The following is a 25,067-nucleotide window of genomic DNA, read 5'->3' on the forward strand; positions in this document are numbered from 1 at the left end:
CTGGAGTTGGTATGTGTTTTGCATTGCTCTGACATCAGAGACCATCATGGATTTATAGCCGTTTTACAGGATTTAGTACATTTAGTATGTGTAACTTCAGTTTACAGAAAATCCCAATGTAAAGGAGCTTCTTAGGTGAGCAAGTATGTGTCTAAGAGGGACAAAGTAGTGTATTTCATTGATTTTCTACCTCATAAGCACGTATGGTCAAAAGCGAACTACCTGAACAATATTTCCATCAATCTGTAAGACATGAAGGATATGAAAGATGAGGATTTCACAAGTTGTTCGGGGGGCAGAATATCTCCTGACATAGAGGTAAATGGAAGAAACTACCCAGTTTATTCCCCCTTAAATATTACTGCATTCAGGAAGGAAGGAAAGGTGTAAGGAGAGACCAGTGCATTTTTGTTAAACGTTCTCTTAACAGGGAAAGATAATAAGTACACTGTTCCCTTCCAATGTAATCAGCTTTATGAAATGTGCAACTGTGAATATATACTGGTAGACTTTACTTTTAGGTTGAAAGAGTTATGTTATGGACAATAGCACATTGTAGAAGTTTAAAGATTTATTTTGGCATATAATGACCTTTGACCTTAAGTAAGTAATCTGACATCACAGTATACTTAATTTGACAGTACCCATTGCATTAAACATTATTTGTAGGGGGGGGGAAAATCCACGTTAAAATGTTAAATCAAACTTTCCTGTATTCCTGATAGCACAAGCATTGGTAAGATATGCTCAACTCCAGGGAGCATACATACACTACAGACGAAATATGAAGCCCCAAAGATGTTGCATTGGATAAATGTGTTTACACTTATAAACGTAACTAGGGAAAACTAAATCTTTAATTTTTGAATGTCTACTTCAAATTATTAACAAATCAGGACTTTCATTGGTTGCCAAATACTCATATTAAAATATTGAATTTGAATACCTAAATCTCTGGTTATGCCACACCCTGAACATCAATTCAATGTCAAATAAGAAAACCCAATATTTTAAACTCCTGATGTGTTAATTATATTGAGTCACACCCAATAGAAGCCTTACCTGCATGGAACTACAACACCTCCATGGTATGGAACTACGAACACGTGAAAGGCAGAGCTCAAAGCACTCAACTCTAATTGGCTGAGTGGCCTCAAACCCCGCCTTGCGCGGAAGGATGCTGGGGAAGATAGCTACATTCTGCCGCCAATAGAACGAGAGAAATGGAATCGAGAAGGCGTTAACATGTCCCGTGATTCCGCTCTGTAGAAGCTCTGAGTGCGCAGCCGCTGGTGTATCACTGTAAAGCCTGTCTCTTTCAAAACTCTATACCTTTAACATAAAAATGGCAGCAAGAAAATTCTTCGTTGGTGGAAACTGGAAGATGAATGGCGATAAGAAGAGCCTGGGAGACCTCATCACCACGCTCAATACGGCTGCGCTTCATGATGAAACAGGTAACGTAACTTTCGCATATTGTTAGTTGCGCTGCAGTCCAAATATAGCCTCTCTCATCCCTGCGGTGGCCCATCCACGTAGTGAAGTCCTACGTGCAGATATGCACTAACGATAGAATGGCTGCAGTCACCTGATGATAACCCGTACTTTAGTCACAGTTGACGCAGAAGTTAGGGAAATGGAAGGAGGCCCCGGTTACTCATGTCCGCCCTCACTTGTGACACTTTGACATTGGGCATCCGCACTGGGAGACGGATCGGCAGTAGGCTTTCCGAGGACACCTGCGTGCCCGAATACCGCGCCCGACCAAATATAACTTCATAGATATAACTGTCAACAGCAGCTTAGTGAAAAGTTGCTACTTACCGGTTAGGTGGAATTACATTTCTTACCGAGCACTGTCGAACTACTACTTCTAGTGTATATCGAAGGCCATACCTACTGTATACCTTAATGTTGTCTGCCAGTTTACGAAATAGCCAGACACCATTTACCATGCAGTTGGCCTAATTAAAATGAATGCCCAAATGTCATAAATTACCTGAGACTAGTCTGGTTATGTAAATTATATACCATTGGGGGGGGGGGTGAATGAATTAATTAATTTTCAGTTGTATGTAGCACTCAATCTGATAAACTGTCTTTATTCTTCTAAATAGAGGTGGTATGTGGAGCTCCAACCATTTACTTGGACTTTGCCAGAGCCAACTTAGACCCCAAAATTGGAGTTGCTGCACAGAACTGTTACAAGGTTGCCAAGGGGGCTTTCACCGGAGAGATCAGGTACCAATGGCTCATTCCTCTCCCATTTCAAAATGACAATGGCAGTCTCTGTCTCTTTCGCTCTTCCTTCCATCCTTTTCTATCTTCTGTCTGTTTTGCTCCTTGTCTGAATCTCTGCTAGTGTTCTGTGCCCCTTCCTCTTACATTATTAAGCTCTCTCACTGTCCTGCATTTGTGCTCTCTCTCTCTCTCTCTTTTTTTTTTTTCTCTGTCATCTATTATTCTCCTCACACTCGGTCTCTTTTGCTCCCCTCTTCAGCCCAGCCATGATTAAAGACTGTGGTATCGACTGGGTCATTCTGGGCCACTCCGAGAGGCGCCATGTTTTTGGGGAGGGTGACGAGGTACGGAGCTCTGTGCTCGCTGATATTCTGAGATGATGAGTGAAAACCTAATGTCAATGTATTCCCCCTGTTTCTGTGACGTCTCACCTCTGTGTGCTTCCTGGTGCTATGATGGGGTTGTCTCTTTCAGCTGATTGGTCAGAAGGTGGCCCATGCTCTGGAGAATGACCTGTCAGTGATCGCTTGCATCGGTGAGAAGCTGGAGGAGAGAGAGGCTGGGACGACAGAGGAAGTTGTCTATGCACAGACTAAAGTCATTGCAGGTAACCACTACACTTTAACACAATTTGTTCATACCTCTACATCCAGTGATACCTGCGTATTTAGCTGTGTGGAGAACCAGGAGATGGTGCAATAATATGGTGATGTAAGGCTGTGTAATCACCTAAAGTGTATGATATTTACAAGGATGTCATTAAAACACTCATAACCGCTACTAAATGAAGAGAACATGCCATTAAGGTACGTAGCGTAGCTGCATCGGTTGTCGGCCAGTTTGTTAAACAATCGGCCAGTCTGTTAAACAATCGATATGCCAAGTTAATTAATAGATAACATGACAACGCAAACGTAGCCGATAACACACGCATGCCGCTATTATACCCTGTTACGATAATTCTGTTATTGTTGTGTCACCTGTGCTGTACTACAGATAATGTGAAGGACTGGGCCAAGGTGGTGCTGGCCTATGAGCCAGTGTGGGCTATCGGCACGGGGAAGACAGCCACACCTGAACAGGTAGGACTCAGCTGGCAGTGGCCCAAACCCTGGTGTGGACCCTTTTGCCAACGCCTTATCATCATGCTGCTCTTAGGCCTTAGAGAAAATGTATATTTTGTTAAGGTTTTTCTACTTGCAGGAAGTGTACTATGTTTAATTGTTACAGATACTACTTTGTTATGTGTAGATCTGCTTGCAGTACCTCCAGGATTTTGTGATCTTGTGATTGGACAAATTCAATGATTTGCAATTTTCTCTTATTACTGCCATATTTCCGCAAAGACATTCAGTCAAAGAAATGCTGTTGTTGTTATTGTTGTTTTCTTAGTGCTAAGTGCTATCCATGTTTGTTTCGTCTCAGGCTCAGGAGGTGCACGAGAAGCTGAGGGAGTGGATTAGGGCCAATATCTCCGATGCTGTGGCCGACTCCGTCCGCATCCTTTACGGAGGTCAGCTAGGAGCAAACTCCAAATCCCCATCTAATTGATTTGTATACTAGTTTATATACTGCTGTTGCAAGAACTTGTAGCTTTTTTAAATCCTGAAAAAGATTATATGTAGACATTAAAATGTTCTGGATTATAATATATGATGGATTGTCTTAGACATATCCGGCGCCCAGCCCTGCGTCAGTAGCAGATATATGTGCTACATAATCAGCAAGTAAAACTGCATCATAAAAAAGAAGAGAAAAAAAAACACAGAACAACAGTGGTTAGGATCTTTTTTTTTATCCAGAAACGTACCTCAAAATTATTTCAACTTCATTCAACTTGTTTACTGAAACCACATTTAGCGACTTACATCAACCTGCTATTGATGCGTTAATTAAACCTCTTTCTCTCTCTTACTTTTGTTTCTTTATCTCAGGTTCTGTTACCGGGGGCAACTGCAAGGAGCTGGCCTCCCAGCCAGATGTGGATGGCTTCCTTGTGGGCGGGGCCTCCCTGAAGCCCGAATTTGTTGATATTATCAACGCGCGTGCGTAGACAACAAGGACCACGAGCGGAGGTTCCCTCAGGCTGCACTATAATGACCGGGTCCAGACATGGCACACATACATCACTGCCCACTCTGTCTATGCCTGTGTCTTTTGGGTTTGTGTGCATGTGTATGCGTGTTTATGTGTGTCTAATGGTGTGTGCTTCATTTTGTCCTCTTCTAGATACGACAGCTGGAGTTTTAACACCAGTGTATAGTGCTGCATTCTAGATCTAAGACTCTTCCGCAGTAAAAGTCCCACCGCAAATATATAATTTACTGACTAAATATAATTAGATGTAAATGTATAGCACAGTCAGGGATTTTATTGTGGAACAGTTCTGTAGATGCTATGTGATGTAATGAGAGTGCTACCTTACACCTGGACAATCTGTGAACTATTTATTTGCTGACATAATGGGAGGTATCTAAACAGGGTCTGTGCATGCAGAGTTATCTGTATGTACATGTATGTCAGCAGTATGGGTATGTGTCCTCTAGTTTATTGTATGTTTAATCACTGAAATCACTCTGACACTGAAGCAAATTTACCCTGTTACTGGACAAATCACGTGTCTGTCACTAACCAGCCAGTGGCTGCCAAAGACTACATCACCTGACTAACTACTGGAAATAAATGGTTTAGTCCACTCTGCTGTAATCCTGTTTATTTTGTGAGAACTTTAGATACACTTTGGGCCTGAAACAAAAGTAGTTTGTATTACAAAGGGAAATGATTATGGTATATTACACCAACCACATATTGTAAATACTTATGCTGGGATTGTCCACATCTCTTGCTTTGATGCACATGTTGTTACTCTAACATAGTAAGAGCAAAAAGTATTGTTATTCAGAAATGACAGCTAATCTATATGGACAAGGAGGGTCACGGTCGATCTAGAGTGGTCCCCCTCTTGTGACTAATTTGGAGAACTGCACTGCCAGTTGGAACAGTGAGATCTTGCTGGAGCAGTGCTGTTACCCCTCACTGAGAAATGACATGCATTTAATTTACCATTCAGGAAATGCATTCATTTTAACACCTCCAGAGGATTTCAAATCGAATCAGGCGAGGTTTACAAACACTTGTAAACAGACACAGATTTTCCAGAGATAAATAAACAGATAAATATTAAGCAAGCGATAGGCGAGATTAAAGAGGTATGTCTTAAGTGCACGTTTAAAGGTTTCCACCGATTTAACTTTAATATCGTTTAAAATACCACAAAGGTATCCACCCTGTATAGAATGACACATATTACACTAACATCAGTATATGCTCAACAAATGCGCCTTTTCTCTGTAAAAAAAGACTGATAAGACGGTAGAACAGTGTTTCATCCTAGCCACCCACACACGCATGCAATTGCTCTTTTCACAGACAAATAAACACACGGATAGTCTTTGTGTGGTTGAAGTAAATGATGAAAATGTTTTATTGATGGCATAATTTAATGTTCGCTTCATTTACAGATTTTCTTAAAATCTTCTCTTTTTTTTCAAACCACAGTGATTCTACAGGTAGATAAACAATGAAAAGGAGGTTGTTGGGGGGGGAGGGAAGTGGAACAAGCATGGAGGGACAGGCCAAGTCAATCATAGCAATAGCAACGAGGAGAAGAGAAGGGGGACATGAAAAAGAACAGGAAAAACAGTGATGCAATTGCAATCGACAGAGAGGAAAATAGGAGAAAAAAGTGCAGTTGTGAACGTGTGTATGTGTGTGTGTCTTTCACAGGTGACAGAGGGTGAGACTGTGTGCTACATGTTGTGTAGCTGTGTCTGTGTAAATGTGTGTGTGTGTGCGCGTGTGTGTCAGACTGTAAGTGTGTGTGTCCAGTCATTTGATGTGTTGCACCACAAGACCTTCAATCCTCGCTTTTATAATTTTTTTGTGCTTCAGGCTTCATATCTACAGTACAATAGTTTGTCAGTGTGCACCTTCATTCTATCGATTCACAGTATTCCTCTGTTCATTTGTGCGTCGTCTATATTCTGTCTCAAATTGCAGTCAGTGTATGTCGGTCAGTTGCCTTGTCTAAGTTGTTATCAGGGTATTTTCTAAGAGGGTCTACTTGTACTACTTGGTTCATTTCTAATTTAGTTTATACTCTACAGCAGTGGTTTCATTTGTCAAAATTATTATATATATGTTATATATGTTCTTTTATTAATGTGATAATTATTATTACTTTTATTATAATTATTACTTTTTTATGAGTGATCTTGCAGTCTAGTCTTATACTATATATGCTTATCTTGCACCCTATCCCCGTGTCCTTATTTTGTTTAGTGCATTATGTCCTGTTGGTTGGTCTCAGTCAATTTGTCATGGCTGTCCTGTGCATATCGTCTGTATGTCAGTCAGTCAGTCAGTCAGTCAGTCTGTCTGTCTGTCTGTCTGTCTGTCTGTCTGTCTGTCTGTCTGTCTGTCTCTCTGTCTGTCTCTCTTTCTGTCTCTCTTTCTGTCTCTCTTTCTGTGGGTCTGTGCAGAAGTGTCAGTCTCACAGGGCGCTGGGGTTTCTGAAATTGTGGCCAGCAAAACGAGCCTGGTCACCCAGCTCCTCCTCAATCCTGAAACAAAGAACACCAAATAAGGTATTTTTTTCCCCATGACCATCGTCAAACAACCGATGACCATTAAATGAGAAGGCCAATGTCAAACACTCGCTCAGTTTATATACCTGACGCATGCACACGCATGGCACAGGTTCAGGCCTCTGATTGGCTTACAGCCCCTCCCTAGCCTGCTGGTTTAAGAGCTCTATTGGATTAGCCTTAGCTGATCACAGTGTGAGGCTCGATCTCACTGGCTGACGCTTGTGGGGTGACAATGACATTGTGGCTGTAATGGGCCTATGATGCCAGTTACTCAGCCTGTCAGGAAGGCCATTTATTCTGCCCTTGCTTAGAAGGCCACTGTACTGCAAATCTGCAAGTTTCTAGAGACTTCTGTCAGTCAATAACCTGGATTAAATGTTTGCTGCATACTGTGTATCACCCTTTCATAGAATGGACTGGCCTGTATGGAGTGCCTAACCACAGATTTACAAAAGCCAGTTAGCACTGGAAAAACCAAAAGCCTCTATCATTACAGGTCAAACATGTGCACAGATTCTGAGAGTAATAAACACACAGTAATATATTAAAATGAATCAGTATGGTTTAAATTCGGCATGGAGGCATACACTAATGAAAAAGTAAACAAGGAACAAGTGAAGCACTATATTGTATTGACTCAGCGTATACCACAATATGTTAATGTGTGCTTGCTTGTGTGTTAAATATAGAAAGAGAAATAACATTTTCACTCAATATTGATTCCTAGTTTCGCTGGCTGTGCTTTACTCTGGATACTGGAACATCAATATTTTCTAGTCTCTAATAATCTCTGAATGGGGAATGTAACATTTAACTGTGTGGTAAAAGCTCTTACCTCATCAACTGGTTGTACTTGGCCAGTCGTTCAGATCTACAAGGAGCACCAGTTTTGATCTGAGATTGGAAAAAAGGAGTGTAAAATGGATGAAAGAAATACAAAAGGGATATGTTAAGCATAAAAGGGCACATTTCTGTTTTATAGCGTGTTTGGGAGAGTGTGTGTGTGTGTGTGTGTGTGTGTGTGTGTGTGTGTGCATTTGTCTGTACCTGTCCAGTGCAGAGTCCCACCACCAGGTCAGCGATGAAGGTGTCTTCTGTCTCTCCAGAACGATGGCTGACCATAACCCCCCATCCATTGGCTTGAGCAAGCTTACACCTGTGACAGACGGACGCACAGACAGATAGACAGACAGACAGACAGACAGAGAGAGACAATTAGTGGGATGAAAATCTTTGGACATAACAAACACAAAAATAAACAAATCAAGGATGGTTTTTTTTTTTATCAGATCTTTCGGGAAATGTTCATCACCAGTCAGTCAATGAAGTTGAACCTACTGCCTGTATTTGGCACTCATGAGTGAGAAGTACTGGCTCAGTGTAGGAACAACACAAATCAATTTTTTTGTAAACATGAATCTTTTTACCTCTGTTCATAGACCAGGCCAACATCTATCATTTGAAATGTAAACAACATTGTCATACAAACATAGAATTTGGAGACAAAAACATCTCATACTTGTATTAGGCACCTTCTTTCAAGTGTATTCCTGTGTCCACACAGTTCGACTGTATATAGCCTGTCTGGTAAGTCACATTTGATGAATTGAAAATAAAAGCAAAATGAAGAAAATAAATATGGATTTTAAAAAGTAATACATAGCCCACAAAATGAATAACACATTACAACAATACATAACAAAATAATAATGAATGAATAATGAGAGTATGGCTGTTTGGGTTTGTGGTGAATGACCTCTAGCTGTCCTTACGCTTGAATGGCCTCGGTCACGGAGCCGATCTGGTTGACCTTGAGCAGCAGGCAGTTGCAGGCACGCTCCTCTGCAGCCTTCTCTATCCTCTTTGGGTTGGTTACCGTCAAGTCGTCCCCGACAACCTGGATCCCCACGGAGGCCGTGAGTTGTGTCCACGCTGCCCAGTCGTCCTGGTCGAAGGGGTCCTCGATGGACACCACTGGGGGGAGAAGGTTAAGGAGAAGTGGGGAGATGAGGAGAAGCTAGCAACCCTAGCATGTAGCCATGTTTGCACTATGCCTAAAATCCAGATTAGATTCCAATGGTGCAGCAAATACTGCATTTGACTTGACTTCTGGTCTCTGGTTATTGTAGTTTCTCTTACTCAGCTTTGAATCATTGAAATGGTCTAGGCTAGGGGAGCTTGTCCTTGACCAAGGTCACCAAAGCCACTCTTTAAATGCTCAAAGAATAACCATCCATGCTCTGCTTAACTGGATGGCCACAGGCAAACGCCTTACCTGGGTAGTCATTGACGAAGCCCTGGTAGATTTCAGAGAGCTCCTCTCCGCTGATATGTCTCTCAGGGTCGGGCGGAGACTTAAAGTCCAGGTCATACTTCCCCTCGCGGTAGAACTCTGAGGCGGCCACATCCATTCCAATAACAATCTTATCCGTGAAGCCAGCATTCTCTATGGCTGTTTTCAGGAGCTCAAGAGCTGCGAGAGAATGAGTGAAGGTTGAGACTCAGATGGATACACAGATACAGAATTTTAGACCATTTAGAGCCTCTTTATTGTGAAGGATGACATGTTTTGTGTCACCAATTGAAAGCTCTATGATGTATTTGCATTCTGTATCAGTCAAGAAAACATCAACCAAAGACTTATGTGGACTTAGGCCAGGTGTTTACCATGATCATTTCACTGAAATTAACAGGATTTACCTTTCAACCTAGCGCCTATTTTTAACACTACTTTCAATTACAATGATCCACTTATGAGGTTGTACATACTTACACAAGAGGTTGTACAAGATCCACAAGAGGTTGTACACACTTTAAATCCACACACACACACACACACACACAAGCATAACAAAGCATTATACCTTCACTGTTCTCCAGGATGTTGGGTGCGAAGCCACCCTCATCGCCCACATTGATGGCATCCTGGCCATACTTGTCTTTGATGACGGCCTTCAGGGTGTGATACAACTCTGCACCGATTCGCAGCGCATCACGGAACGACTCGGCCCCAACCGGAAGCACCATGAACTCCTGCATGGCCAGCTTATTCCCGGCATGAGAGCCTCCATTTATGACATTAAAAGCCTTAAGAGAAAGAGAGTTGATGTGTTGTGAAATTAATGCGTTCCATGTGTTTTCTCAGTAGACAATGCATACTTTAGAAAAGAGCATGTTCCTGATCATTATAGATTTATATGTTGATGAGAATGAGTGTTTTGTGGAAGCGAGGTGCTTACTGGAACTGGCAGCACTAGTTCTGTGTTCCCTGCCAGGTCAGCGATATGACGATACAGGGGGACACCTTTCTCTGCTGCACCAGCCTTACAAATGGCTAGTGAGATGCCCAAGATGGCATTAGCACCAAACTGAGCTGTTTTGGGGGTAGAAGGATAACAGAGTGTACTGTACCAATGGTTATGTCTATGACTTTCACAGTGCTGGAAAGAACATATGACAGAATAGTTTCTATTGATCGAGCACTCACACTTGTTTTCTGTGCCATCCATCTCTAGCATCAGGTTGTCCAATTTCTCTTGTTCCTCCGCACTGATACCCTAAGAAAGAACCAGGTCGTGATGCTCACCAACAACAAATCAATCAATTTGAATCAATGATGACTATGACTAATGGTGCCTATGAGCTAATCAATACACAGAACCATTTTCTCGTTGTCTTCGACGCTTCGACAAGGGATCAGTTTTACATGAATGCATGGTGATTTGCCCTCACGGCATTGACCAGTCATACACAAAGGCATGCAGACTAACACACAGAGTTATTAGGCGTCATTGACAATATGTCGCTCAATGTTTGTGTATTTATTTATTTGTTTGTTTATTTATCGGGTGCAATATGGATTTGCTTGCTTGTTCCTTCCTGTGTCCTTACAAAAGATCTTTTTATATGCTGTAGAGATCAATAGCAGATGGTTTGAGAACAAACTGAGCCTTGTGTTTGAGTATGAGGTTTCTAGGGACTGCCAGCACATGACCTGCCAGCACGGCAGAAATGAAAAAGCAGCCAGCTCAACACCTACTGAAGCGATGAGTGCAGGCCCCAGGGTGTCATTGATGTGACCGACAGCCTTAAGTACACCTGGGAGAAAAAAAGGAAGACGGGAGAGAGATGGGGGAGAAAGAGTGAGAGAATTTCTGTATGCTGGATGAAAGAGGAGCAGAGTGTCACATACCCTTGAGGAAAAATGTAATGGCGTAAGTATGGCTACACATCTGCAGAGAGAAATAACCTTAAAGGGGCCATATCTTTCCATCTTTTTGGGTCCAAATTTTTACAAATTGGCAGTTCGAATGCTATAAACGGCAACCACAGAACAGCCAAAAAAGGTGTAATCCTATGGGGAAAGCCTCCTGGACCAAACCCGGCAGGAGAAAGATAAACTAATGACAATTTTCTACAATTTCTTCACAGTTATTGAGGTGAATAGACACAGGTCTCGATGGATCCTTTCCATGTTGTGAGACATTTACAATGACATTAAGAGTTGCAAAAACAAACAGTTTACTTTGATACGGATGTTTTCCCCACATGATTATATTGTATAGCCATTTTGTAGTTGGCAGTTAAAGTGTTCTAAATCAATACTGGACCAATTTGGAATTTTGTCCCTGGTATACAATTGGATCCAAAAAGATGGGAAAATAAGGTTAACAAATGTCAGAGTTCTCCTTTAAGTTCCCTTTTTTGTAACAAATAATTATGCCCTCTAACAGTAACTTCCAAAATCATCCCCAGTGCATCCTACTTTTTAGGATTATTTTGTGCACATGCTATAGGCACTTCTCTGTGCATTCAAATTCTGCATCAACCCTCTAACCTAGTGAAAACCTCAGGACCTGCAAAGAATGGTCAGATGGACCCTCGGAACCTCACCTTTCCCCATGTAGCGGCTTTTGTCTCCATCCCGGAGCTCCAGAGCCTCGTAGATCCCTGTGGATGCTCCACTGGGCACGGCAGCCCTGAAAACACCTGACAGAGAGAGACAGACAGACAGACTGAGAAGGACAAGCGCACAGAAGGACAAGAGGATGAAAAAGCTGAGTGCTTGACGCAATCTTTTATTCTTTTAAGCGTTCATTATAATTCCATTTCTGTAAGAGACAGCAGTCTGCTGTCAAGCAAGCTACTGCAGTAATGAAATGAACTAGTCAGATAGTGCATTTAAATAGCAAAGAATGAATTTATGCATTGTGTGTGTTTTTCTCAAAATAATGTCCAATCACTTCGCTCTATTTTCCGGGTGCTGCATTATACCTGCAGCTCTGTGATACATGAGATACATCCGAAGCTAGATTTTGGGGACAGTTTGTCTTTGGTTTATTCTGGCTCACAGTCGCTGCCTATTCAGAGAGGCTTTTTCAGGCACTTCTCTAGTTACCTTTCTCAGTCCTCAGGTCCACCTCAACAGTGGGGTTTCCCCGGGAGTCCAGGATCTCCCTGGCAACGATACTCACAATGGACATCCTGTATTAAAGAAAGACAGTACAGTGAACCAATGAGAGTGCAGATTCTGGCTTCCTTTGAGCTGTACAATACATCTCTTTGGTCTTTTGACACAAAGGGTTGCAATTATAAGTTCTGATCCATCAGCGAAAAATGAACAAATCCCGTATCAGTCTTTGCAGACTCTCTTGGGCTCTGTCTAGACAAGACCATTTTTGTGTCTTTTTTTCCTTCTCTCCAGCAGGCTCAGAGGCACGGGGGCGTTTTACACAGGAGTGCTTCTCTCTCAGAGGAGATGTTATCAGCCCTGTCCTTCATGATCGTGAAAAGGCTCTTTTCTTTGAGATTGCACCTATTGAACCGGGGCTGAGGCCAATCAAGTAAAAGGTTCCCATAAAACACTCCACTCATGCCAGGACTGGATTTATGGTGAGTGGGGCCCATGAATGACCGCCCTTTTCAAATGGTGTCGCATTCAGGGGTGCTTTTGGGGAGATTTTCAATTCAAACGACTCCGTAATGTGATTCACATCGACCTGGCACCACCCCAGACCTCCCTCCAAGGGGCCAGCCGTCAAACCCAAAAGGGTGTGGTGATGCCGGTGGTGCACTGCACTGCACCCCCAGGGTTGCCTTGCAAGTACAACATGGTTTGACTTTTTAAAAAGCTTCAACTCTAAATGAGAAAAAAGATCCCTCAAATAAAGCTGCACAAAACCAGACCCACAAAGTGTCAGAACACATCCCAAGTGTTATATGTACAATGTGTGAATATTTGTGTGTGTCTCTGTGTGTGTGTGTGTGTTTGTCTGTGTCCGTGTGTGTGTGTGTGTGTGTGTGTGTGTGTGTATTTGTGTGTGACCACAACACCGAGAGAGGCATCATTAAGACGCCATCAGCCATCAGTCAACTGACTGTGGTGAACAATACCCCACAATTCCACAACCAGCTGTGCGTGATGCTCCAGGGGAGCCATGAAACTGTCTCCATGGCAAGAGGCTAAAAATCCAAGCCCATAAACCATGGCTGCATTTTTAAAAACACACCAACAGCAGCAAACTGTCAGCTGCGCTTTCACGGCTGCCTCAAAAGGTTGGGTGGACATCACTGTGGACATTGTATATATTTGTGTGTGTGTGTGTGTGTGTGTGTGTGTGTGTGTGTGTGTGTGTGGTGGGGGGATTGAGGAGCAGAAGCTAGTTTACATTCTGCCCCACAGCTTGGTGCGTTTATGAATGTGGCCGCAGGTTACGTAATAGAGTGAAGAACACACTTTCTCTCCACCTATGTGGGACTGCAGCCGCACCGCATCGTCAGCAGAAACAAGCGGAGAGCGAGGGAGAGGGGAGGAGGGAGAGGGAGAGGGAGAGGGAGAGGGGTAAGGGTGGGGAGTGCAGAGGGAGCAGAGATGGGCTGAGACAGATAAATTATTGAACCCCTCTTTCGGCAGAAGAAGTGAGAGAAATTCTGAGATGGCGTGATGCTGCTGAACAACAAGAAAAAAAAAGAAACAGTGAGGGGAAAAAATGGAGAGCGAGACTTGGTGTTTGACAGACAGTCGAACAGAAGGGTGTTTTTTGCACGAAAGGAGCACAGATTGGACACACGCTGACATAGCCTCACAGACTCTCATGAACATGGATACACACACACAAGCGCAGATGCACACACACACACCCAAAACACAAACACACACACATTGTCTGACACAAACACCGAGCCCTATAACGCACACAGACATACACACACACACACACACACACACACACACACACACACACACACACACACATATACATATACAGTACACAAGAAAATGCCCCATTGCAGACAACTGCATTCTCTCTATCCTGCCTCTTTCTCGGTCTCCATGCCGTACTCTCTCTCACACACAAATACACATTCACATGACAGCATATGCTCACAGCAGAACCCCATGTCTCCCTCCTCACCTATTTAGAAACACACACACCATGTTTTATGCACCATTGGAAATACCCTGAGAGGGGTTGATACCCCAATTTGCAATGACAGAAGCAGGTGCTGACAGACTACTAATGATAGTAGGCTCACATAGCCAGACCCAGTCTTATACATACACACACACACACACATATGAGAGCTTGCACCATAACAGCCTAACAGCCCCACGTTCTGTAGCATCACCTCTCCACCCACGCCTACAGCACTCACCCAATCTCCCCCTCCCCCTTTCCAGCACTCTGGCAGTAGCAACAGCAGCACTGGCAGCAGGGAAATAACCCAGAAATAACACAAACACACATACACACACACACACACACACACACACACACACACACACACACACACACACTTACACACATGGCAAGCCAGAGAGACAGAGCAAGAAAAGAAACCTGGGAGAGAAGGATAAATAACATAAAGAGGAGGGAAGGGAGGCAAGGAAAGGGAGAAGCGAAGTGTCGTTACCTGCTGTCCGTGCGTGCTTCTGTGTAGCCTCTGACTGCCGGGGAGGATGGAGCGAACGAGAGCAATAGAGAAGAGGAGGAGGAGGAGAAATAGAGAGGGGGGGGGTTGAAACACAAAGTGAGTGAGAGAGAGAGAGAGAGCAGAGAGGAGGAAAACGGAGAAGGGGGAGTAAAACGTGACAGAAGGGGAGGGAATGAAAGGATGAGTCAGAGAAAGATGCTGTGAAGTGAGGGAGAGGAAGGGAGGGAGGGAGGGAGGGAGCACAGCGAGGAGAGGATGGCGGGAGGATGGAGATGGAGTAAGAGAGTAAGAGAGAGAGTAATGGAGTGAGAGAGAGGATGGAGAGGGAGATGGAAGGAGAAATAGGAGGGTAGGAGGAGGAGTAGGTCAAGAGAGCTGATTAATGAGAGGGAGCCAGAGGTGCAGGAGGACTGATGGAAGGAGAAAAAGAGAGGGTGCTGCATTCTCCACCGAGGATGCTGGATAAAAATAGCAGTGGAGGGGAGGGCCGAGGGAAAATGGGTCTCTGAAGCCCCTCAGACCAGAGCATCAAGCACACAGCATAGACTGTTACATAACCTCTTCTATAGAAATGTGCATTTGCACAAGAGCAGGGCCCAAATGCACCATTTATACTCTCCTTCACTGATATACTGTATGACATGACGTATGGACAATATGTGTGTAACATTTTTGCTCTTGCTATGGTTCACATAATTTATGTACTTTATATGTCATCACACACTTTGGGGACATTATAGGCTACTTTTCACACAACTATCAATCATACAAGCTGTCTGTGCCATGTTTGCTGTCAATCAAGTTGAATTAAGCAAGGGGAGTCTTGATCATAAGAAGGGTTGTGGAGAGAGTGACACCGAAAATATAATATCTAATGCTGTCAGGCTAACATGCACTCCACTACAGTTGACTGAGCACTTACAGGGTTTATGAGAGGATATTCATGAAAGATCCATCATGCGAGAGGTAAGAGTTAATCTATAATTAAAGAGCTAGTTTAATGGGATTTCTATATAGGGTGGCACTGACCTTGACACCATGAGAGAGAGATATACATTCATTCATACAGTGAAAGAGAGAGAAAGAGAGAGAAAGAGAGAGAGAGAGAGAGAATGAATACTGGCTCATGAACATCAGGAGGTAAATTGAACCTCATCATTCAACAGGCTGCGTCAATGCTGAAGGACTGGCCTGCCTCCCAGGCAAAACAAGCCAGCTGAATTGCATGTTATGCACAGCACTTGGCTGCCTCCATGCAAAGCCTGATGGGATTGATGGAAGGGTGGTATTTTTGGCACGGATGATTGACAGGGAGACTGCCTCTGTCCACCATCTGTGTCCCTGGCCTCTTTGCAAAGCCTCCGTCTTTGAATTCCCTTATCTCTGCCTTAAAATGTTGTTGATTATGAAGTCCATTTTACTTTTTACAGTAGTGTAGGTCCGTTTTCACACACACACACACACACACACACACACACACACACACACACACACACACACACACACACACACACACACACACCAACACACACCAACACACAGCTCACTCACAGCTCACAGCTTACCTCAGAGACAGAGAAGAGGATAGAATGGGGTAAAGTAAGCAACACAGAGTCAGCCTGACAGGCAAGGGAGCCCTCTGTCCCAGGGCTGTATGTGTGTGTGTCTGTGTGTGTGTGCTATGTGTGTGACTGAGAATGTGTGTGTGTGTGTGTGTGTGTGTGAGTGTGTGTGTGTGTGTGTGAGTGTGTGTGTGTGTGTGTGTGTGTGTGTGTGTGTGTGTGTGTGTGTGTGAGGCCTCAGGCTGCAGACAGTGTTGTGTGAGGTGATGAAAATGCACAGGAGAAATGATAGGGCAGTAGGATGGAGAGGGGAAGAAAGAGAGAGGGGCTGTAAAAATCAACCAATGAGTTTTATGCAAAAGCCAGGTGGATACGAGAGAGAAAATGTGTTCCAACAAATATATTCTACCAAACGCACAACTACATTGTCATGGTAGGTGATGGAAACAAGGTTAATTGCTTTAAATGCAGAAACCTGGGCAAGCCATTTGGCTCAATCAATCTGAAATTGTATTTCAGTGTTAGAACAGAATATTGTGAAATAGAAATGTCAAAGTGTTTACTTTTGTAACATTAAACAATTAAACATTTTAGATATGCAATGATGATAAACCTACCTTCTACACAAATTGTTTTACAAATCATAATGGTGTGATTTGTAGTCTGATATAGTATTTGTTGTTGCCTGAATTTCAGAGCACTGACTGATACATAGCTGGATGTCCTAGCTTGATAGTAAAGAGGTGGTTTTCTGCTTTGCTACTCAACATGCTTACAGCTTCATAGTTAATTGCTTTAGGTGTTTTTAAGATCCATGAGTTAAGATACTGGCTCCTCATCTGTAGGGGTTTGACCCTGGCCTATTTCATGGAGTATGTATGGTATTTCCAAAGCGTTTGTCATTGTCATTGCTCTATTATAAACCAAAGAAATAACCTAAAGTGAAGGTGCAAGATATTACTTTCTAACACACATGGCTTTGGGTGTGCCAAACAATCCTGAATGTTGTTCCTACCTTTGTATACGGCGGTATAGAGGGCAGGGCAAATCCAAAAGACAGAAGGCCACTCTGACAGTTCACCTCACCGTCATCTCAGTGGCAAGTACGTCACACACACACACACACACACACACACACACACACACACACACACACACACACACACACACACACACACACACACACACACACACACACACACACACACATACATACAATGTCTTGCAGCTTCTGACTTTCAGTTTATCCACCTTGTCTTGACATGCCCTGGCCGTCAATGAACTTTAACATGTACTAACACCTCTGGCATCTTGAGGATGCCTGGTTTAGATGTTCCTCTAGCATACAACAGCACACTTGAAATGCAGTGCCAAATGTTTTATAGGACATCCAAAAAAGTTACTCTTCACATAGACACTAAAACCGACCTATAATTTCATTTTACAACATAGACATATTGATGGACTAACTCACATAGCCTAATGTGCATTTTTGTCTGATATACTTTTATGGAAGCTTCTTTTAAACTTCCTCAGAAAGTATTTGATACAATAATACAATACATTCATTTTGTATTCATTCACTAACAATACTTTTTAGAGAGAATGCAAAGCTATTTTACCAGGGAAAACAATCGGAGGGAACACTAAGATTCCTATTAGTCCTACACGGCCATTTAATTATATACTAGATAGCACAAAAGTAATGTAAGCTGGTAACATCAAAGTGTGTTAAAATTAAACTACAATATTACCACTGGCAAAATTCCGAAGGTTTGCTTTTCGACAAAAGGACACGCCTACTCCGGAATGATCTCTCACCGACACAACTCCCGGATGTAACAACGCCTCTCTTTTGACAGAAACGGTGAGTGGCTGAAATTTTAATACTGCTGGTTTCACTGATTTTAAAGGCCAAAAAGTAGTGTTCATGTGTGTTTAACAACACGAGTGACATTAACTGTGTTATCTGGTCTATAAAAGGAATTCTGCTTTATCTATTATACTTTTGTTTTCTATCTGGTATTGTCTTAAATTATGCTAACCGTTGCATGCTAGCAAGTAACGTTAGAGGCTAACCTAATGACAAGTGACGGGTAGCAGAGCCTCTCGGTGAGAGCACTATCGTTTATGAATCTCAACTTAATGTACTGTGTTGTAAATCCCACATTTTTATATTCATAAGAATAATGATATATATACAGGAAACGTGGAATTTAAACAGTGGTGTGCCGTGGAATTACAACACAGGCTAACAGAAGTGCTAACATAGTTACCGTTTCCGTTGATTAACTCAGTTGTAGCTAACGTTAAGGTTGATACTCATTTTAGAGGGGATCTAGCGTTAGCAGGTGAGGTAGCTTTCATTCATATTTAACTATCTTCGATAGTAACCATGCCATTTGTTGCGGCGTTACAAGGACCACTGTGGTGTTCACGGTAGCGAGACTTGTATTTTGTTTTCAAACATCAAAACAAGGGATAGCTCGTTAGCTAGCTAACACTAGCTAACAGTTAATGTTAGCTGCTCTCTTTGAAAGTTGTGTTGTGGTTGTGATAGCTAGCTAGCTAGTTCGAGAGCTGTTGATGATGTCAAGATGAGCTGTAAAGGAAGATGTCTTGTTATATTTGCAGCATTTTACACTCGGTAGTTCTGAGTTGTGTCATTTTTGACAACATTTGCCCTCATATTCCTTAGCTGGTGTTACCGACTATGACATCAGTGGGAGTGGACTTTGAATGGTCTATGTTTCTTTAATACCATACATTGCTCAAATGCATTAGTCACGTGAACCCGAAGCCCATTTCATCCCTAATCTGTTAACAGGTATTTTGTTTCGTTGAGCAACTAGCTGGTCACACGGACTACTGGGGATGTTATGGAATAAACAACACCTCACACTGCCTCCCTGTTTAGGCTATCTGACAGCTCATTGTCTGTGCTGCCGTCATTCACATATCAAGATGCATGGCATTCTTCCTGCATGTTATGCACTAACAGTCCGTTGTATTGAAATCGCACTGAAGCTCTCATGTCTCACCCTGTCTCCCTTCATTCTGTCTCTCCCTTTCTCTGTAATCCAGATGCAGACCATAAAGTGTGTGGTGGTGGGCGATGGTGCCGTGGGGAAGACCTGTCTGCTGATCTCCTACACCACCAACAAGTTCCCCTCAGAATATGTGCCCACGGTGAGCGAAAGACTAAACATGTTAAGGCAGGGCTAAATAGAGGAGGAATAGAGGTAAGGGGAGAACCATGGACCTCTTGAAAGGGAGGGAACCAGGTGGACAGGGCAGGGACAACAGGAAATGGACATGGATGAGAGAGAGTGAGCGCAGTGGTTGTGTGTGGGACAAAGATCTGTATGAAGGCAGAATTACGAAAGTGTATGACTACTTTGGAGGCACTGTAACCTACATTGACGTGGCATGTTCTGTCTAGATGTGTGTGAATAAAAGCTATGCAAAAGGCAAGTTACAACAGGACCAATAGGATAAGACATAGTAATGAGATGATAGGGAAAAAATGAATGCACTTGACTATCTTTGCTGTTTTACTTGGAAGCTGTTCATTTAAGAAACTTTTGCCCATTCTATGGCTAAAGAGAAATTCTTCTAGACGCACCCTGAGGTAATGGTTTTATATGTTGTAGTTTAGTGTTGAGAGGGCAGATATATGTTACCACATGTACTGGGTTACAGGTGGAGGTGGGTTTAACTTGCTTTGCCTTCCTCCATGTCTTGGCGCATCGCAGCCTTCTGCACACTCCTGCATTCAGCCAATCAGGTTAAGGCAGGGATGATCATGCTTTGACAGAGGTCCCTTTCATGGCTACTTCAGGTTGCCATCAATGTCCCCACTTAACTTTGACTGTGAATTTGAACAAGGGCGTGCCGTGCATAGCATAGACACGACGCAGATACAGATGGAATCTGCTGACAAGTCTAAATTATGTCAAGTGGAGGACAAGGTAGAGTCATTGAGGGCCTGTGTTTTTTATTTACTCAGTGCTGCCTGGTCTTCAGTGTAACAGCCTAATGTAACTTTCTGAAACCGAATTACTTTTAGATTGTTTTGTGAGACACACACACACACACACACACACACACACACACACTACCAGGAGAAATAGCTGTGTTGTGCACTAAAGGTTTGTCCCCCAATAATCTTGAGAGCAGAGCTGGCCTGTTTCCAGTCGGGGAGATGGATCCCCTGTGTGTAGTTGTGTGCAGTTACAGCGGAAAGGTAAATTAAAGTGAGTGACTTGAGGGGAAGGGTTAGCCTGCATCATCACAAACCTGCTGGCCGATGAACAGGCTGATTCAGGGGTTCTCTCTGTCTCTCTCTTTCGACGAATTAATGGCTGACAAACGGCCATCTTGGAAGAGGTTAAAAATGAAACACTGTAGACAGTGTATTAAATAATTCTGTTTCATACTAGGAACCACTACGGCACTGTAGAACACTGCAGCCATAGCAGGTTCCTTTAGAAAGAGAGAAATTCATTCAAACTCATTCAGCACTAACAAAAAAGAAAACATGGTGTATTGAGCAGCTCAAGGTCTTTTTAACATGCTGCTGTTCACTGGTGAACACTGAAAAACTGGGTAGCACTCCTGGATAAAGCCAGTGGTGTTGCACTTTACACTTGTAAGTCACCGGAGGGGAGAGGAATAAGTGGGAACGAGTTGTCCTGAGGTCTCTATGGGGTGAAGAGGAACAACGGAATGGGGAACGGAGGAAAAGAACGAGGCAGACGAGGAGTAGGAGGAGGAGGAGGGGTTGGTAGGGTGAAAGTGAGGACTTTAGAGCCCACGAGTGTCACTTTACACCCTGGCCCGGGCTGACGGACATCTTGCACTCCTTTTTATTTTTGTCTGCTCTATTGTGGGAGGGAGTTGCTTTCCGTCTAGAATAACATATTGAATAACCTTTCTTTCTCTTCCTTTCTGTCTCTGTAGGTATTTGATAACTATGCCGTGACGGTAATGATCGGTGGGGAGCCGTATACTCTTGGTCTGTTTGACACTGCAGGTAAAGCTAACCCATTCTACTAAGTGGAGCCTACTACCGTCATAATATAATGCAGACATACTGCAACCTGTTAAATGTGTTTGACAAGAAGTTTTTAAATATGCTGAGCCCTGTACAGTACAAGTTATCATTTCCTAAGATATACTGTGCCTTTAACCACTGTACTGATCTGAGCCCAACTGCCTTGTGCTCAGATCTGTTAACTGGATACTTTGTGAACCCGTAAACTGGCACTCCCTTCATGTAGTTATCTCCCTTATCCACTGGAAAAGAGCATTCCTAGATGTGATATCAGTGGTCAGTGGTCCCCTGTGCAGAGAAAATGGAGGCTTTGGCTTCACATAATAAGTGTCAGCTGTCGCTTAACATGCGCCAACTGTTTCATTTCAGATTTGCAATCATGTTTGTCACGTCCTTTGAATTACTATATGTATAAATGACTGTGGTCAGTACAACCTTGTGACGTTCAAAAACAGAAGTTATTAAGTGTTTTTCTCCTCTGAAGTTCTGTCTTTTGGCAGTTTTGTGTCTCAGGTGTTTGAATGTGTTTTGAGTGTCCCTCCAGGCTGTGTTAACTCAGTGTCTGCCACCCTGTCCTTTTACCCCCCCAGGTCAAGAGGACTATGACAGGCTGCGGCCCCTAAGCTATCCCCAGACTGACGTCTTCCTTGTCTGTTTCTCTGTCGTGTCACCCTCCTCCTTTGAGAACGTTCGGGAGAAGGTTGGTCACGCAATATGTCTATATTCATGCGTGTAGTGTTTTGTGTAGATGTTTGGCTTGACCTGAGTTTGATGACAATATGATGGAGTCTTAAGGTCAAATGTGTTCACCTAGCTAGTCCACAGTCTGAATCACACATCCAGACAGCTGTGAATACAGACATAACTTCTCCGCTCATTTCTGGCTGGCTATCTCTGTGCCTCTGTGTTTTATCTGTAAATACAGAACTGTGTGTGTGTCTGAAGTGAAGTCATGTGATGCTAAGGGAAGGGGAAGGTCTCTCACCTTTTAACATTTCTCAGAGATGTTTTTTTTTTTTTCCTCGGGTGTGCACGGTTTATGATATTCTGCCGTCATCTTACCATGTTCACTTTTCGCTCTCAGTCCTCTCACCTCAATGCACACGTTCTCCCCTCCTGTCCTGCAGTGGGTCCCAGAAATCTCGCACCACTGTCCCCGGACTCCGTTCCTGCTGGTTGGTACCCAGGTGGACTTGAGGGACGACAGCAACACCGTGGAGAAACTGGCTAAGAACAAGCAGCGCCCCATATCGCCCGAGGGCGGGGACAAGCTGGCGCGAGACCTGCGGGCCGTCAAATTCGTGGAGTGCTCTGCCCTCACCCAGGTAACGCCCAATCAGTGAGAAGAGTCTTTGCATGCCTCTCTCAGGCTCGATCTGCCTGGGACTTTGTTCTCAACAGTGCAGGAATACCTTTAAAGAAAGAGTTGCTTGTTGACTGTCACCCATGGTGCAGTACAATCATTCACCTGTCATGGTTACCAGGAGTTCAGACCCCCAACTCTGCTGTTGTTAAGAGTTGATCAGAGGTGTCTAGATAATAGGCGTAAATTCCATGCGTTTCCTTCTTGTTACGTATTTCTTTCTTATTTCTTATTTTCTTTTTTTCTTGTCTGTTCCGGTTCCTTCCTTTTATTGTCCTCATTTCTCTTTTATTTCTTCAGAGAGGCCTGAAGAATGTGTTTGATGAGGCCATCCTGGCCGCCCTGGAGCCCCCAGAAACCAAGCCCAAGAAGCGCTGCACACTGTTGTAGACAGAGCCAGGTAGAGATAGAGAGAAACAGGGACAGGAATGTGGACCATCGGAACAGGTAGACCACGTAGAAAAGAGGAGGGCAAGAAAAGAGGGAGGGAATGAGATAGACCCTTTTTTCTTTTTTTTCATCCAGTGCCTTGAGTAACCGAACTAAGAGAGTGAGGTGTTTTTGTGTGCCAGCTACCCAGTTTGCTCTTTGTCACTAACTGCCTAGTCTTTTTCAGAGATAGCCTTAAATATACAGCATCCGAGGAAATGAAAACTTCTCCACAAAGAGCGTAAAGCACTAGGCATGGCGGCGACGCTTCTTTGTCGTTTTTCCGCTATTACTAACTTAATCAGAACAGTCAGCTGTTAAAATGCACATCATGAGCGCACGCAAGCACACACACCAGCATCCCTTAACTAGGCCTAACTGGCGTGGTGAAAGTACAGAGAAACAAGCAAAATGAAAAAAAAAAAGAGACGATCAGTGAAGTGGGCGTATTTTACTTGTGTGTCAGCTGCAACAACAAACTGGAACTCAAAAGTGCTTCTTACCTCCTCACTGCCTCCTGCAGGCAATAAAATGAACTGAACCTCTATATTCTTACGATCGCTGTGGAGAATTATGGTGTATTAATAATAACTTGAGTATTGTTTTTAAACAGCGGGGATGTTTTTTTTGCAATTTGTTTTTTCAGACCTGAGTATTTTTATTGTTATTTTTAATATTACTGAATTGCTTCATATTGTGCCAATATTTTGAGTGCCACTCCATTGCTGAGGTTTTTTTTTTCATAACAAACTGTTCCACTCCAGTAATCTAATCGATATTTTGTTGTTATGATTATTAATGAGAATGCAATAATGACTCTGTGACAATGGTGACCTTGAGAATTTTTGAGCAGGTGTTTGAAATGGTGGAATGTATGTAATAAAACAATACTGTTTAACTGTACCCCCTTTGCTTGAAAAGTTAATTTCAAATTACAGTCAACACACCACTATACACAGTTTGTCATCCCCCCCCCCCCGCAATATATCAGGAGTTTAAGGGGCAACCTTAATGCTAGTGCTGTATTACAAACTATCTTGTATTTATCTCTACAAGATAAAGTTGTACAGTTTTATTTCTGTAACCAGTGGAACTCTGTTCTGTAAAATCTTCCCTTCATGTTCTCTCAGACCATTGAACTTCCAATCTATCATATTCTCCAATCAGCCTTTTCAGTGTTTAAAACCATGTTGGCACATTCAGATATTGGCAGTAAACCCCAAAAGCCAGGACTTGAAAAATGGCAGAACCAGCATAAAAGTAATAAATAAAATAATAAATAAAAGTGATAACTAAGCTATAATTCCTACCAGCTCTAAAAGCTTACCTTTGGGAAATTATTTTTGTATTTTATTCTAGTGCAACAAGCTCCCCATTTAATCATAGTGCATTAGAACTTGAACAAGCTTGATTAAAGCTTATGTAAGATTCAATCATATGAATCTCAGTTCTCCAGGGCTTCTTAACCATGAATAGGGTCTGACCAAACCACCCTGCTGCTGCAGTGAAGCCAACGCCCGCTCTGCAGAGAGCTCAATCAGGTCAGACGTGCAGCTGAATCTGAAGACTGGTGGAATCAGGCTGGCCCTCACGTCCATATTGAGCGTCTTTGTTAGCTGTCAGGGCATTGGTTTGTCCCTTCCCTTTGCCTTACCAGTAATCCACCAGCAGAGGGGGACCTTTTATTGGGTTTCAGATGGTCCATAATCCATCGACCTATATTTGTGTTAAATGGTTGCTTGCTTAACTGCAGTGCAGAGGGATTTTTTTTTCCCAGAAAAAAATCACACTGTCTTTAAATGATTGTTCTTAATAGAGTGTGATAACACTGC

General features: G+C 43.0%; 3 protein-coding genes across 4 annotated transcripts; 2 read left to right on the forward strand and 1 right to left on the reverse strand.

The window, feature by feature from the left end:
- Positions 1-1,238: 1,238 nt before the first annotated feature.
- Positions 1,239-4,936, forward strand: tpi1a (triosephosphate isomerase 1a). The gene is made up of 7 exons (XM_012818230.3): positions 1,239-1,457; positions 2,118-2,241; positions 2,501-2,585; positions 2,716-2,848; positions 3,238-3,323; positions 3,667-3,754; positions 4,176-4,936. The coding sequence occupies exons 1-7, from the start codon at positions 1,346-1,348 to the stop codon at positions 4,292-4,294; spliced, it is 747 nt and encodes a 248-aa protein (XP_012673684.1). The 5' UTR covers positions 1,239-1,345; the 3' UTR covers positions 4,295-4,936.
- Positions 4,937-5,696: 760 nt separating this feature from the next.
- eno2 (enolase 2) lies at positions 5,697-14,908 on the reverse strand. The gene is made up of 12 exons (XM_012818235.2): positions 14,805-14,908; positions 12,289-12,374; positions 11,784-11,879; positions 10,930-10,988; positions 10,378-10,447; positions 10,130-10,263; positions 9,755-9,977; positions 9,166-9,363; positions 8,663-8,864; positions 7,938-8,046; positions 7,726-7,784; positions 5,697-6,863 (listed from the first exon to the last, which is right to left on the reverse strand). The coding sequence occupies exons 2-12, from the start codon at positions 12,371-12,373 to the stop codon at positions 6,794-6,796; spliced, it is 1,305 nt and encodes a 434-aa protein (XP_012673689.1). The 5' UTR covers position 12,374; positions 14,805-14,908; the 3' UTR covers positions 5,697-6,793.
- Positions 14,909-18,166: 3,258 nt separating this feature from the next.
- LOC105892051 (cell division control protein 42 homolog) lies at positions 18,167-24,138 on the forward strand. Of its 2 annotated transcripts, none has more exons than XM_012818268.2 (6): positions 18,167-18,254; positions 19,472-19,576; positions 21,350-21,422; positions 22,034-22,143; positions 22,571-22,768; positions 23,107-24,138. In XM_012818268.2, the coding sequence occupies exons 2-6, from the start codon at positions 19,472-19,474 to the stop codon at positions 23,194-23,196; spliced, it is 576 nt and encodes a 191-aa protein (XP_012673722.1). In that variant the 5' UTR covers positions 18,167-18,254; the 3' UTR covers positions 23,197-24,138. The 2 variants fall into 2 exon arrangements, with proteins under 2 accessions (XP_012673722.1, XP_031442053.1); XM_031586193.2 differs by lacking the exon at positions 18,167-18,254 and adding an exon at positions 18,275-18,499.
- The last annotated feature ends 929 nt before the right edge of the window (positions 24,139-25,067 follow it).

The sequence above is a fragment of the Clupea harengus genome, chromosome 19 (genome assembly GCF_900700415.2).
Source record: "Clupea harengus chromosome 19, Ch_v2.0.2, whole genome shotgun sequence".
NCBI classification, from domain to species: Eukaryota; Metazoa; Chordata; class Actinopteri; order Clupeiformes; family Clupeidae; genus Clupea; species Clupea harengus.

What these genes read in the sequence shown, in the direction of transcription:
- tpi1a (XM_012818230.3), top strand. Translation starts at nt 1,346, where the DNA reads ATGGCAGCAAGAAAATTCTTCGTTGGTGGAAACTGGAAGATGAATGGC. An exon ending in TTTTTGGGGAGGGTGACGAG is followed by an intron (nt 2,586 to 2,715) that starts GTACGGAGCTCT and finishes TGTCTCTTTCAG; the next exon opens with CTGATTGGTCAGAAGGTGGC. An exon ending in AGACAGCCACACCTGAACAG is followed by an intron (nt 3,324 to 3,666) that starts GTAGGACTCAGC and finishes GTTTCGTCTCAG; the next exon opens with GCTCAGGAGGTGCACGAGAA.
- eno2 (XM_012818235.2), bottom strand. Translation starts at nt 12,373, where the DNA reads ATGTCCATTGTGAGTATCGTTGCCAGGGAGATCCTGGACTCCCGGGGA. An exon ending in GGACCTGAGGACTGAGAAAG is followed by an intron (nt 11,880 to 12,288) that starts GTAACTAGAGAA and finishes TCTCTCTGTCAG; the next exon opens with GTGTTTTCAGGGCTGCCGTG. An exon ending in CTTCGTCAATGACTACCCAG is followed by an intron (nt 8,865 to 9,165) that starts GTAAGGCGTTTG and finishes TTCTCCCCCCAG; the next exon opens with TGGTGTCCATCGAGGACCCC.
- LOC105892051 (XM_012818268.2), top strand. Translation starts at nt 19,472, where the DNA reads ATGCAGACCATAAAGTGTGTGGTGGTGGGCGATGGTGCCGTGGGGAAG. An exon ending in TGGTCTGTTTGACACTGCAG is followed by an intron (nt 21,423 to 22,033) that starts GTAAAGCTAACC and finishes TTACCCCCCCAG; the next exon opens with GTCAAGAGGACTATGACAGG. An exon ending in TTGAGAACGTTCGGGAGAAG is followed by an intron (nt 22,144 to 22,570) that starts GTTGGTCACGCA and finishes CCTGTCCTGCAG; the next exon opens with TGGGTCCCAGAAATCTCGCA.